The sequence below is a fragment of the Rhinatrema bivittatum genome, chromosome 14, assembly GCF_901001135.1.
Source record: "Rhinatrema bivittatum chromosome 14, aRhiBiv1.1, whole genome shotgun sequence".
NCBI lineage: Eukaryota > Metazoa > Chordata > Amphibia > Gymnophiona > Rhinatrematidae > Rhinatrema > Rhinatrema bivittatum.
In genome coordinates this window covers 25,972,873-25,987,137 of record NC_042628.1, presented here as the reverse complement: position 1 = coordinate 25,987,137, position 14,265 = coordinate 25,972,873, and the positions used below count along the sequence as shown (strand labels likewise).

The following is a 14,265-nucleotide window of genomic DNA, read 5'->3' as shown; positions in this document are numbered from 1 at the left end:
CACAGTGCTGCCATTAGTGAATAAGTACTTGACGTTTTGAAAAAAGGGGATTCAGACACTGCCCCCTTGGTCTCCCCTAGTTGATTCTTAGCTGTAACAATAGGTGCTATATATGCAGATAACATTATAAAAAAAACTTTTTTTTTTGAAAGACATTGTAGGGCTCAACACATGTATGAAAATGCATGTCATACCTAAAAGATGATGGGACAGCCTATCATAATACATGCAAATAAATGATACAGCATTCCATATTGATTACATTAAATGGACGGCTATTGGATAAAGCCTTGTTTTTGTCGATACAATGAATCCAATGTCACTGCTGCACTCTATACAATGAGCTACACAGAGATTTGGTGTCAGGGGGGTAAGAAAAAACTATACAGCCCTGAGTAATTGCTAGTAAAAGGGCTAAAGGAATCTTACATACATAACCGGGCCAGACTCGGAACAGTTGAGGTCTTCCCCTTTCCACAGATTCTTATCTAAAACAGATGATCGGTGATAAAGCTGTGAATCTGGAGTAAACATTCCAACTCTTCCAATAATTGTGTTTTGCCACAGGAAATAAGCATTGAGCGGAATGAAATCACTTACAGCAATGAGGGCAATTCCGATAACCGCCTGCGGGACGGAAATCTCATTTTTTTTTTTTTTTTCGAAATGCAGCCTGTGCGCACAAGTCAAGGTACGCGTCTACTTGCCTGCTTTGCCCCCTGCACGGAATCAGCACACATGAAAGTACACGTGGAGATTTCTAAATGAAACCTGTGGGCATATTTCCACTCCTCCGACCTAACTGACCCCTTTTTTTTTTTCCAGTGGGGAAAAGTATGCGTAGATTTTACCCCACCTACAGGTAGGGGAGAGGTAATTTTTAAAATGCATTTTGATGCATGCGAAAGCTTTCCCCAATGTGCTCATTAGCCATTGTGTCATTTCTTACTCTGCTTCTCTTTCTCAATAGTAAACGGCAATCAGAAAGATTTGGCAATCAAAGAAGGCTGAACCTCCGTAGACCTCTTTTAACCAATGCTGAAAACACTGGTAATGGGTAACAGCTTGGGCCTATTTTATCAACAGTGGTCTTCCCAACAGACAGGACAGGAAAAAATGTATTTGTTTTTGTGCTAACACATTGTTCTGTGTTTAAGTATAGGGCCCTGAGTATTCTTGCCTGCAATCACAAAACACAGACGCCAAAAATACATATATTCAAATTGTAACCTTCTGCTCTCTTGTATACTTCTGCTCACTGTGCAAATGCATTTTACTTGTAACTTTTTTTTCTGTCAGACTACATGCATATAATATTGCTTATTGTTATATCAGAAAATCATTAAACAGTGAATGGGATGAAGGAATGAAATGTTATTCAGTAACTAAATTTATGAAAGTTAAGATAGAATCAACAAAGGAATACTGATGATGCAGGAAAAAATAGCTGCCAACATACATTTTGGGCCATTGTAAGAAGACCTGTCATTTACACAAGCAGCTAATCTTATCTGTTCTTCAGCCATGCCCTGGATACATTTACATGTCTATGATGGCAAATCATATGCATAACAGTTTGCTGAGGATGGTACAAATAGTTGTTTGCCAAGGCATTGCTTACAAATATCTTTTTCACCTCAACAATGTTGGCCATGACAGTATATCTTCCTATAGATTAAGTAGTAACATAAGACTTAAACATCAGATTCAATACTAGGCATTTTCTTATACACACGTCTATTGCTGCAGGAATTTGAAACCCTTGGAGCTGAGTATACAGTATTCTTATTTACAGCATAAGGCATAACATGCTCTGAAATGTACAGGTCGTTGGGGATTCGTCCATCTCTGGAAGAGTAAGAGGATGTGGATTTTACAGATGACCTTAAATAATTATTTCTGGCTTTTGAAGCCAGCGATTGTTTATAAAGGTCAGAGGAACTTCGTCCATGCACCATCTGCTGGCCCTCACGGTAAGAGTGTAGGAACGGAATATCTGATGAGCGATCGGGATACAGAACCTTGCTGCGCTTATTGTCCTGGAGAGTTTGGGTAAAAAGTGTGGCTTTGTTGCTCAAAAGTTTCTCTCTTGGGGCACTAAACATGTTTGCATAAGGACTGTCTTCTAAAAGCCGTTCTTTATCTTTCAAGCTTACACTACGAGAGGATCTTCCAAGATCTATTTCCCTAGGCTTATCAAGGATGTTGTCAAAAGAGTGCTGCCGGTTAATCCTCAGCTTGTTCTTTTTCTGAAAGTGAGCAGCGTTATTATGAACCCAGTCATGTTCATACATGTCTTCGGGGTGCATTGAAGGTGTAGACTCCTGCAGCATTTGATCTTCATCAATATCATACAAGTTTCCCATATGCAAGCAAGCATCACACTTAAATGGAGATCTGGTGGTATAGTGTCCCATGTAACTGGGCAAATTTGAAAGGCAGCTTCTGCAATGGGTGGAGTTTTGCCTGTATCTATCATTTACCTCAATTATGGAAGCATTTTTTTCCTTTAAACTGTAGTGCTTTGAATAAAGTTTATACTGGCTGTTGTTATTTGGAAGACTGTCAACATTGTGTATGGGAGTCCTATTAATGTGCAAAGTTGGTTCTGTTTTCTTGTAATTGTCATTGTGATCTTGATAAACCTCGGGATAGTCTACATTTTCTGCAGTAGCAACATTCTCACTATATTGAGGATTGTCCATATGGAAACTAGATTCCTTGTCTGCTTCAATTGTGTAAATTTTGTCACGAGCTAAACTTTGTTTACTTTTCAGATATGTCAGTTCCACCTCACTGTAATCTCTAGGGTGCTTAGAGGATATGGATCTTTTTTTCACATTATTCTTGACTTTGTGATGTTTGTTGTTGTTTTCTGGATCCACGTGGCAAGTGGCCCGACTTGAATTTTCAGAGGCATCAGAATGGACACCCTCTTCTGGAAGAAACCTCTGGTTTTGCACAGGAGTTTTACTTTCTTCGGGGGTATTTTCTTTCAGTGAACCTTGGTTTTGACGTAAGGTTTCTACCGATTTCTTCCAAAGCTGCCTTGGTCTTGAGTTCACCTTTGCCTCTGCACTGACTGCTACCTCGACAGTGTTTGGATTAGATTCATTCAGAGTTAGGGGATGCTGGCCTTGAAAAACATAGTTATTAAGATTATCCTTCTGCCGATTGCCGGCAAATGGTAGCTCATTTATGTTGTCCCCAGCGTGCATGTTTTCTTTTGGCTGGAAAGATCTGTTGTCTGAGTAGAGCAGATTCCCCTTATCCACGGTCATATCCATCATCAGGGAACCTCTGGGAATAAAATCAGCAGTCCTTTTGGGGGAGTTTGCTTTTGTAGTATTAAGATTGGACAAATTCGTCATATTTTTCGCTGATCTCAGAATTTTCAACATGTTTGTCTGAGAACTGGTCAAGGTGAAATCTTTCTTCTTTTCCTCAATGTGCACGCCATGAATGCAGCTATAAATACCCTGTGACAAGAGTAATGTAAACAATCCAAATTATTAACTGCATTCCTTCAGTTGATTTACCTGTCAGCAAATCTGATTTCAGTTTCAGCAGTGCAATTAAATTTTACTTTCCTTATTTATATACTTATTAACATACAAAACAAATTCTACTTGGATCCGTCCCTCTGAAAGAAAATCTTTATGAGGCAATGCAATAAAATATTCTTTATTTTTGTCCGCATTGCTTATAAAAAAAAATGCTTGTGGTTTTCAGCAGTTAAAAAAAAATTAAAAGGAAATATGTGATATTAAAGGATTTTGCCAAATTAGAGTTAATTTGAATTTTACATATAAATCAACATACAGAGGATGTTTACATCTAATAATGATTTCCAATGTATTTAATAAAATTGAACAGACATGAAAAACAAGTTTCGCATAAGGTCATGGATACAGAATAACTGCTAAGCAGGCATGAGGATCAGATGTGAAAACCCAAATCCATTTTAGTAAAAATGGGGAAAGCCTTCTTATTTACTTTTGTATCATGAAAGTATTGAGGTTACCATGCTAGTTCACTTCAGTGTGTTGAAATAACTATCAACAAACAAGCTGTAAGTGATACCTTTTTATTGGAATTTTTATTGGAGTGACAGGCCAAAGCAGCAATCTGGGAGTTAAAACACCATGTGCTAGATTTCCACGCACAATTTTAATGCACAATTTAAAACATTTTTTTAACTCCAGATGCAGCAAGCTAATGATATGCTAATGCAATGGGAGTTCAAAAAAGCGTGTTACCTTTAAAATGTGTGTTCAACACAGCCGAACGCACATTGTAAATTGAGAATGGGAGAGGGTGTGTCCTTGACATGCACTTAAAACTAGAGATGTGAATCGTTTCCGGAATCGTTTCCGGTATCGGGTTCATAGATCGCAGGAAATCTTTGTTTCCTGAGGTTCTGAACACTTTTTTTTTCAGCTGTCCAAGCCGAAAATAAACAAACCCGCCCTGACCCTTTAAATTGAATTATTTAGAATCCCTCACCCTCCTGACCCCCCCCCCCCAAACTTTTCTAAAGTACCTGGTGGTCCAGCGGGGGTCCCGGGAGTGATCTCCCACTCTCGAGCCGTCGGCTGCCACTAATCAAAATGGCGCCGATGGCCCTTTGCCCTTACCATGTGACAGGGGCTATCGGTGCCCTGACACATGGTGTGACAGGGGCTGGCCAATAGCACTGATAGCCCCTGTCACATGGTAAGGGCAAACGGCCATCGGCGCCATTTTGATAAGTGGCAGCCGACAGGCCCGAGAACGGGAAATTGCTCCCGAGACCCCCGCTGGACCACCAGGTACTTTAGAAAAGCTTTTGGGGGGTCGGGAGGGTGGGGGATTCTAAATAATTCAATTTAAAGGGTTGGGGTGAGTTTGGGGGTTGTTTTTCTGTGTGCCCTTTCTTCCTGCGCCCCCCCCCCCCCCCCAAAACGATAAGAAAACCACACAAAAATTTCGTGGGGTTTTCCTATCGCTTTTGGGGACCCCTCGATACCTGACAGATGCAAAAATATTGTACGATATTTTCATCCATCAGAAAAACGATTCACATCCCTACTTAAAACCCCTAAAAAAGGGAAAAAAATAGTTTTAAAAAAGTTTAAAAATGTCTGTGGATCTCATCTAGGTAAGTAGTGGCAGCTGCTACCACTTGCCCAGTTAAATACTGACTTGTCTGGCTAGCTGCCAGATAGCCGGATAAATCAGTACTTACCTGGATATATGGCGGGAGCCGCTACTTAGCCAGATAAGTACTGACTAATCCATGGACATTTTAAAATTTTTTAAAAGCTTTTTTCCCCCTTTTTATAGGGGTTTAGGTGTCAGTGTAATAGCGCTGGAAACTTAACTCCAGCTCTGAGCAGGGAGCTGTTTCCAGCGATGGCTAAATTCTGACTCTCTGTATCGGGGAGTACAGCAGGATGCCCTCATTTGAATGGGATGTCCATGCGAGAGTGCCAAGCAGTACTCCCGGTCAGGAATGCACATTTTCTGCATGCAAAACTCCTTGCTGCATCGGTAGAAAATGCGCGATCAAGTGCAAGCAAAAAGGTGCCCTCCACTGCATCGCCCGCCAATTATCTACCATGAAAGCAATTGTACTTCTATTCTGTAGGGTTCCTGTGTTAATATTTATCCAGAACTGCAGGTATGTTAACCCTTTGAAGTCTAGGTTCCTGTGGCGATAAACCCGTCAACCCCAAGCTCCTCGGGAAAACCAATAATTTTTGTCAATGTGCTATTTTTAATATTAGTATTGGTTATTCATGCAGTTTTGTATAATATATCGGTTTACCGGGATAACGGGTGATACTGATATTAGGCCGTCCCGGAATTCAGGTACAACGGGTTCAAAGGGTTAAGGAAGCTAAGCAAAGACATTATGACAAGCTGTAGCATATTTTTGGGAAGACAGATGTTTCTGTATGTCTTGCCTTGAAATTATACTTAAATCAAAATCTTTAAAACCCTGTTTATTTTAAAAAGAAAAGATTGTCAGATTTATTTTTTTTTTAATAACCTCCCTTTCTTTCCATAGTTAAGAAGGCTTTCATAAATGAGTGTTGAATCAGCCTCAGCTGATATACATCTAGGCCCTATCACTTTGTGACATAACATCTATGCCGGGAGTCCATGTTTGGCATAGCAGCATGGGAAATCCATTGAGTAAAACTGCATTACTTCATGATTAGATTAGCATATTAGAGATTTGCTTTCATTTGAATAAAAAAAGAAAATCTCAGCAAAATTACCTATTTTATTTCGAGGTCCATATTTAGAGTCACTATCCAGACAGCAAAGTTAGCACTATTGAATATAGCTCTCTTTCTTAAAGTTAGCCAGCTAATTTCATCCGGCTGACGTTTGGACAGCTCTTTGTCCAACTAGACTTAGGGGATCATTTTCCAAGCGGATCGCACGCGAAAAGTCCCTTTTTGCATGCGATACCAAGATCGGGACGGCGTCAGCCCCAAAAGAGGAGGAGTCCGGGTGGCACCGGGGCTGATGCCGCGAAGACTTCGCCGACAGCGAAAGGTACGCGTCTTTTTCGCTGCCAGCTTTGCGCCGAATACCTACACTTTTTATGGTGTAGTTATTTGACGTGAAGCCGGCAGCGATCGCACTGTGGAGGTGCGATCGCTGCCGGCTATCGCAGGACCGCCCGTTACCGCAGGATTCAAAGAGCCCGGTGGTATTAGTAAATCCAGCCCTTAGCTGGCTACGTTTTCCAGCTAACTCTGAACATCAGAGTTAGCCAAATAAATTAGCCTTTAACTCAATTCCTCCCAGTTAAACCTCCAGAACATGCCTATCTCATCCGGCTAAATTCTACCTTGCTACATTAGAATTTAGCCAGATAAGTGCCCAAATCTTAAATAACCAGATAACTTCTGAGTTATCTGGCTAAATATTTTTGAATATGGACCTCTACATTTTCAAAATGAAATAAAGAAAAACAAATTACATTTTTGTTCATTCTTCATTTTGTTTTGAAAGGGAACCTAACCCCTGCTGACAAGCTAACCCCCCCCCCCCCCCCCCCAGGCTTAGCCAAATCTCTCCTCTCCTCGGATTTCCCCCCCCCTTCCCCATCTTAGAATCACACTGGGAGGAGGAGCAATTCCTCGGTCGCTCCCGCCCCATCAGTGCTGTATTCCAAAATGGAAATGGTGCCTGCCTCAGGTCAGCCAATGCCATTTTGGAATATGGCACTGGCAGAGCAAGAGCAATGGAGGATTGAGTCTGCCACATTTTGACTCATGGATAGGGTGGGGCAGAGGAGGGCCTGGGGAGTCTTTGACTAAGCCTGGGAGACTAAGTCGACTTCTATTGGTTTTAGTGTGCACTAATTTAAAATAGCCAAAATGAAAATGAGTGAAACAAAAATAAAAAACTCTCCTGCATATCCCTACAGGGCAACAATTCCATTAACTAGTGTCATAACTCTAGCAGTACACTTTAACCCAGGGCAGCAGAAGGCACTGTAATCTCAAGCTGGGCAATTGAGAGCTGAACTGCATCCTTACTGGATTCCAGGGGTTTGTAAATCCAGCGGACGGCAGCTTTACTGTGACATCTGTCATCAGGGTATAATAATAAACCTGGGCCTTGTAGGTACAACTTTAAAACTATTGATTAAACTCAAGTATATATTGGAAAATAGTGGTATGAATGGAACAATTTTCTATATCAAGAAGAATCACACACAAAAACGTGAGGTAGAATCGGACGGGTTTACCCTCATAAGTGAGTGACTGCTCATATACACCATTCAAGCACTTTGAATTTTATGTGCAAGCACTCATTAGATAATCATAGGGTAGCCCAAATTCTCTTTTTTTTGTGTAATTTTTCAATTTTTTTTTAGAGAGTCCTTCTTTTACCACACACGTTATACAAATGCCGTACTGAGATGTATGAACACTGTTTCTTCTAAATTTTAACGAAGGCAAACTTCTTATAGGCATAGACTTCTAGCAGCATTTGAATATGGAGAAGTCATACTTATCTTAAACTTTTCCAAAAAATTACGAACAACGGCTCCTCAGCCTTGTTCAGCTGTCATGGATAACATACCAAATTCAGCAATTACTTTGCAGCAGTTTTAGTGAAATTGAGTACATTCATAATGGAGGTCAAATTCAAAAGAATTTAGGTGCATAAAACTGGATTTTAATACGTGTAAGTGGGCTTTTGAAAACTGCTACTTTTATGTGCATAACTATTTTTACAATTCACTCCATACAGCTAAATTTTCAAAAGGTTTTAAGTGCATAAATGCTAATTTTAAGGGCATAAATCCTTTGAACATTATCTCCAATATATATATATATATATATATATATATATGAACATTTTAAATGTATATTTTAATTAATGATTATTGCTTTAGCAATTGTGCTGGTAGTTTTGGTCATTATATAGGCGGGTAGGAAGAAAACCAGGGATTAATGCCCTACTTCCATGGAGTATGCTGAGTAGGAGTACTAACTGGCACCACTGTTTAAAGAATGGGGCTAATCAAGTCCTGGTTTTACCCAAATGCATGCATGTCCTTGTAGATTGATTTCCCTAAGAAACGCAGGAACCATAGGTGTCTGCATGCAGTAAGATAAAACCAACTTACTATGAATCAGCCTGTCCTGAATGAATGTAGCCCATTGGCAGCCCTGACCATGAACGTTTCATTCTATTTAATCTGTTTCCTTTTTATTATTATTATTATTATTATTATTATTATTATTATTATTAAGGCTAGACGTTCTTAACAATAAAAATTATAATTATAAATATATAATTTTCATAATTATATATCTTTATACACATACACACACATATCTTCTAAGATATAACTAATTGGTTTATTTACTTGCCTACACACAACAGCTCTCAGGAGAAATGACTAGGACATGCCTAACTCCCATTCTCCCTTATCTTATTTTATGGTTTATACAAACAAAATGTACCCCCATACATTATCCAATAAGTTATCCATCATATAATACATTTTAATGGAATAAAACAATTTTTTTCTCATATTTGCATAAGGCCCAAAATTCATGACTTTCCTAGCACTTGCTGTGAGGGTGCAACCTATTCTAATTCAGTTTAAGAAATGTGATAAACTCTGTTTGACAGAAACCTCACATTAGGCCCGATTTTAAAAAGCATTTTTAAATGCTTAGAACTGGGTTTTACAAGTGTAAATGCACTTTACCCGTGTAAGTGTGCTTTTGAAAATTGCTACAGTATAGGCCATTGAATTGTCCATAGGATATTCATGTGTAAGTGCACTTTACACGCATCAATGGCTTTTTAAAATTGCTATGATAGAATGTTAGATTTACACGTGTAACTCCTTTTAAAATTATCTCCATTGTGTTCAGATGGACAACTAACTGGACTGACAGATAGGAGAACTTTATTTATGTACAAACACTCTGGAATCTAGCCAAGTGATACGATCTGTTTTCAAAGAAATGTTATTTTATTGTCAAGGATCAAAGTGGAGGGCAATCTTCTCTCTTAATGCAAGGAATAGCTGTTTATACAAAAGGAGACATCACTTACTTGCTGGAGCTTTGAGCTACAAGGCAGGAGAGCCACTGGGGTATATGTTAAAAAATCCTGCACGAATGGCACTATTAACACTGCAATGTCTTTTGGGATGGAATGATTATATACATTCATATTGTTATTATCATATTATGGCTGTTTCAGCATAAATCATGAGAATAATTCCTTTACCTTATTTACAGACTGAGGCCTATGACCGAAGACCACATCTCTCAAGTATTATTATTTGGGTTTATTCACCCATCTTTTTGAATAAAAAATTAGAAGTCATGCAGTGTTCACATCTGGAGTGTTTCAATGTGAAAATGTTTGGGATTGTTTACTTATGTTCATCCTTTTGGTTGTAAAAATGTGCCACGTCACAGTAATTCTCATACCTGGCCATTACAACCCAGGTTTGAAACAGCAAAGCAATGTTACCAGTCAATCACATAGCAGACTCCAACCATCTGCACTGAAAATCCCCTGATAAAATAATGAGTACAGTCACTCTAGGAGAACTGTCACGCTCAAAAATTCAAGCAGTACTCTTTAGTCAGGTGCAAATGGTTATGTGGCTAGATGATGAGTTTTATATTCAAGTGCACTGAGAGCTATTTTACCTGGTGAAGGGCTGCCTGCTGCTGGGAGCATCTGTTTTGCACTGCTGCAGTCACATTGTGGGGGACGGGGACGGGGAGGGGACATGCTGACATTTATCAGCTGCTTTGCTGCTGGCAGAAAATGGCCTCTTCTCTGCAGCAGCCAGCAGCCCTAGTCAAGGCAAGCAAGCTCTGTATCTCATGTGAATCTAAATTGTATTATCCAGCTAGGCAGGGACTTCTACGTGGCTGGAAATATAAGGCGACGGAGTTGGAAGGGGAGAGTTAAATCTTTAAATACACATGCAGAAGCTCGGGACTACCAAGAACATTGCAATTGTCTTAACCCTGAGTGCTAGGATCTTTCCAGAGCAATTGCTGCAGTGAATCAGTTGCCTAACAGATCAAGATCAAGCATTTCCCATGTGCGACTCGTTTCCTGCGGCAATTGCAGGATACTCTGATTTACTCAATGGATTTCGGGCAGCTAACTTTAGACTGTAATCCCTCCTCCCTCCTCTCCCCCAATTAGGTGCATTGCTCTTGCCTGCTAATGACTTTCACATCCATATTGGCTGCATAAAGAATTGCAGAAGCAGTTTAGCTAATTAAAGTTCAAGGCAATAAAAAGCCTGGACTTGTGGGATGCAAGGCAGAGCTAGGACTGCCTGATGCAAACTCTGCAAATGCGCATCAGAAGAGAACAACACTAATTGATCAAAAAAACCCTCAAACATTTAAAATGCTCTGCATTATAGCTTTAGTACAGCAGTGTGAAACAAAGCAGGAATATTTCATAAATATTTGGTTAATAGCAATGAGATATATATATATATATATATATATATATATACACACACACACATAACTTATACACACACATATGGCAGCACATCCATATCCATGTCCTAGTGCACTGAAGGTTTGAAATTCTGTAGGGTATCTGCATTTTATCAAAAATGAGTAACCTGCCTGGAATCATTACATATGATTTTTTGGGGGGGCGGGCATAGGCTTTTGACGTGACAAACCAGAGGGAGACTCCAATGATTTTAAAAATACACTTCTCAGGATATGTATAGTATATTGCACTGTTCCACAAACAATGGAGGAGAGATACTGCACGATGATATATTGCACTGACCATAAGCTATAATATAATGTGCCTAACATGTAGATCTGTTGTTTGGTGCTTCACCTTGTGACCCTATTTAACTTTTAACCTTGCTGCTCAATGCTTAACATTCTAAATAGTGTAGATTAACAGACTATAGACATACAGTGCTATACTACTGAATATGTAACCACGTTATTGTTCTGTTATAATTTCACTGCAGGTGCATACTTCAAACCATGTAATTATTATGCAAATATTGCCTCAAAACTTACTTATTTTGTTAGCTTTATTCTGCACTATAGTGTAATCACTTTTTCTTTTTTTTAATACAACTTGAACAGTGCATCTGTAATCTATAATATTGTTAACTTAATTGCATTAACAAGCACATCACTTAATCTCTCTTATGTTATGGCAAATGTTCAGCACAGAAGGGATGTGGAAAACAAAAATGCTTTACCTATCTTGTTTTATGGAACCATAGAGGAGTCTATTAATGGATGTAAGGAAGCATTTCTGGTGGCCACGGTAAAAGAACTGAGTAAGTTATACAAACCCTGCTGACTGAGAACAGCAATCCTGGTTTTCCTGAACAGACCCCAGTAAAGCAGAATCGGAGCTTCCAATAAAACAAATGTTCCCAGACAAAGATTATTAGGCTGAGGGCCATGGCAGTGGCCAGCATATAGAACACACCGGCCATGTTATCTATGTCCAGCTGGCTGCTCATTACTTCATTCTTCTCGGTGTGACAGATCCCAGTCAACCACAGACTTTCCAGCTCTTCCATCTCACCTGAAAAATAAAATAGGGAGAGAGATTTTCCAAACCTAATCTGAGAAACACAAAGCTGTGGTTTCTCAAGTAGAAATGTTAGTAAACAGAAGAAAAGCAATAAGAAGGACAAAAATATCTGGACTGCCCAAAGCAAAATAAATTTGGGGCATGCGGAAGGCAGACCCAGCACGGACATTCCAGTAACACTTTTCATTCCAGCTACAGACTGACCGATAGGGATTATTTTCTTTATTTACAGCAATTTCTTACCCGCCCAATTGCCAGACATCTCTTCTGGGTGGCTTACAATTTCAGATACACAAATCAGAAACATAACGTAATAATAATAAAAAAAAACCAAACCAAAACACCCTACACTCTCCCAAAGGCCTCCCAGAACAGATGAGTCTTCACCTGCTTCCAAAAGGTCTTATAATCCTGTAACTGACGGATTTCCAAAGGAAGCCCATTCCACAAAGAAGGGGCAGCCCAGAAGAAAGCTCTGTTCCTGGTCTCCCGCAATCTAACTTTGGTGACTCCTTTGGTTGCTAATAAGGAAGCTTCCTCAGAACATAATGATCGCGTCAGAGAATACCAAGACACTTGTGCCTTTAAATAATCCTGCCCCTCCCCATGAATTGCCCAGTGAGTCAGGGATACAATCTTAAATTATTTGGCTGACAGGGAGCCAATGCAGGGACCTCAGTACCGAAGTAATGTGCTCCCTCAAAGGAGTCCCCGTCAGCAAACGAGCCGCAGCATTCAACACCAATTGAAGTACCATTAAGTGACAATTAGGCAAACTTGTATATAGGGTATTGAAATAATCCAAGGCTGAAAAAACAAATGCTTGGATTACCACTCTAAAATCTTCCTTATCTAGAAAATATTTCAAGCGTCGCAACCTATGAAGCTTAAAAAAAATCCAACCTATACAACCGCAAGCAACTGCTCCCTAAATGAGAAAATCCTGTTGATCACTACCCCAAGATTCCTAACTGAGAACAAAATTGGAATCATCATATCATCAAAATACATCTGCAATGGGATGCCTTTCACATGACCCCTATAAATATAGAGAATCTCCTTCTTTGTCACATTCAATAACAAGTGATTAGCACACATCCAATCCCTTACCTTTCTCAACAAGTTTCAAACTGATATCTAACACCGGCCCCACAGGGAACATGAGTTGAAAATCACCTGCATAACTCATAAAAAATACACCCAGACTTTGGAGCAGGTGACAAAGGGGAAGCATAAGAGATTAAAGAAAACTGAAGACAAAGATGACCCTTGAGTGACACTTGTTCTCACTGGAACCTAATACTAGAATCAACAATACGCTCCTGTTGCCACCAGTCCTCCAAAAAAGAACCGAACCACTGATGAACCACACCACCAATCCCGACCTCCTCCAACCTCTGCGATAAAATCTTGTGGGATAGATAAGTCTGAAAAGACAATCATGACCTCCCAATTTTGGCCGCATCTCATAAAAGATATAGTTGCGATGGAGAAGGTACAGAGAAAGGCGACCAAAATGATAAAGGGAATGGAACAGCTCCCCTATGAGGAAAGACTAAAGAGATTAGGACTTTTCAGCTTGGAGAAGAGACGGCTGAGGGGGGATATGATAGAGGTGTTTAAAGTCATGAGAGGTCTAGAACGGGTAAACGTGAATCAGTTATTTACTCTTTTGGATAATAGAAAGATTAGGGGGCACATTTAAAACTAATCTGAGAAAGTTCTTTTCCACTCAACGCACAATTAAACTCTGGAATTTGTTGCCAGAGGATGTGGTTAGTGCAGTTAGTGCGGGATACAGAAAGTAAAATGTGCAGTCAAGCCATACATTTTACTTTCAGAAATTAGCGCCGATCCAAAGGTCGGCGCTAATTTCTTCCGGCACCGGGAAAGTGCACAGAAAAGCAGTAAAAACTGCTTTTCTGTGCACCCTCCAACTTAATATCAGTTACTACCCCAAACCAAATAAGCCTGATACTTCACTTTCAATGCATATCCAGCATAGCTCTATGCTTCAACGGCAGGGAGAATGAAGAAAAGATGATTTATATTCAGACAACAACCAACAAGGAATGAATTACATAGACTGGGTAAACAAATAAGCATGGGTGTAGCTTGCTTGCTACGGCGGTTACTACACCGAATCAATTAAGCCTGATACTTCACTTGGAA

The 14,265-nt window shown here is 39.7% G+C and overlaps 1 protein-coding gene across 4 annotated transcripts in view; it reads right to left on the bottom strand.

The window, feature by feature from the left end:
- Nucleotides 1–623: 623 nt before the first annotated feature.
- Nucleotides 624–14,265, bottom strand: part of GRIN2A (glutamate ionotropic receptor NMDA type subunit 2A) — a 392,551-nt gene continuing 378,909 nt past the window's right edge. For all 4 annotated transcript variants that reach the window (XM_029577239.1, XM_029577238.1, XM_029577241.1 and 1 more), the window contains 2 exons: nt 11,846–12,084; nt 624–3,479 (listed from right to left, as the gene is read on the bottom strand). In XM_029577239.1, coding sequence (XP_029433099.1) covers nt 1,695–3,479; nt 11,846–12,084 — 2,024 coding nt within the window. In that variant the 3' untranslated portion in view covers nt 624–1,694. The remainder of the gene's footprint in view (nt 3,480–11,845; nt 12,085–14,265) is intronic.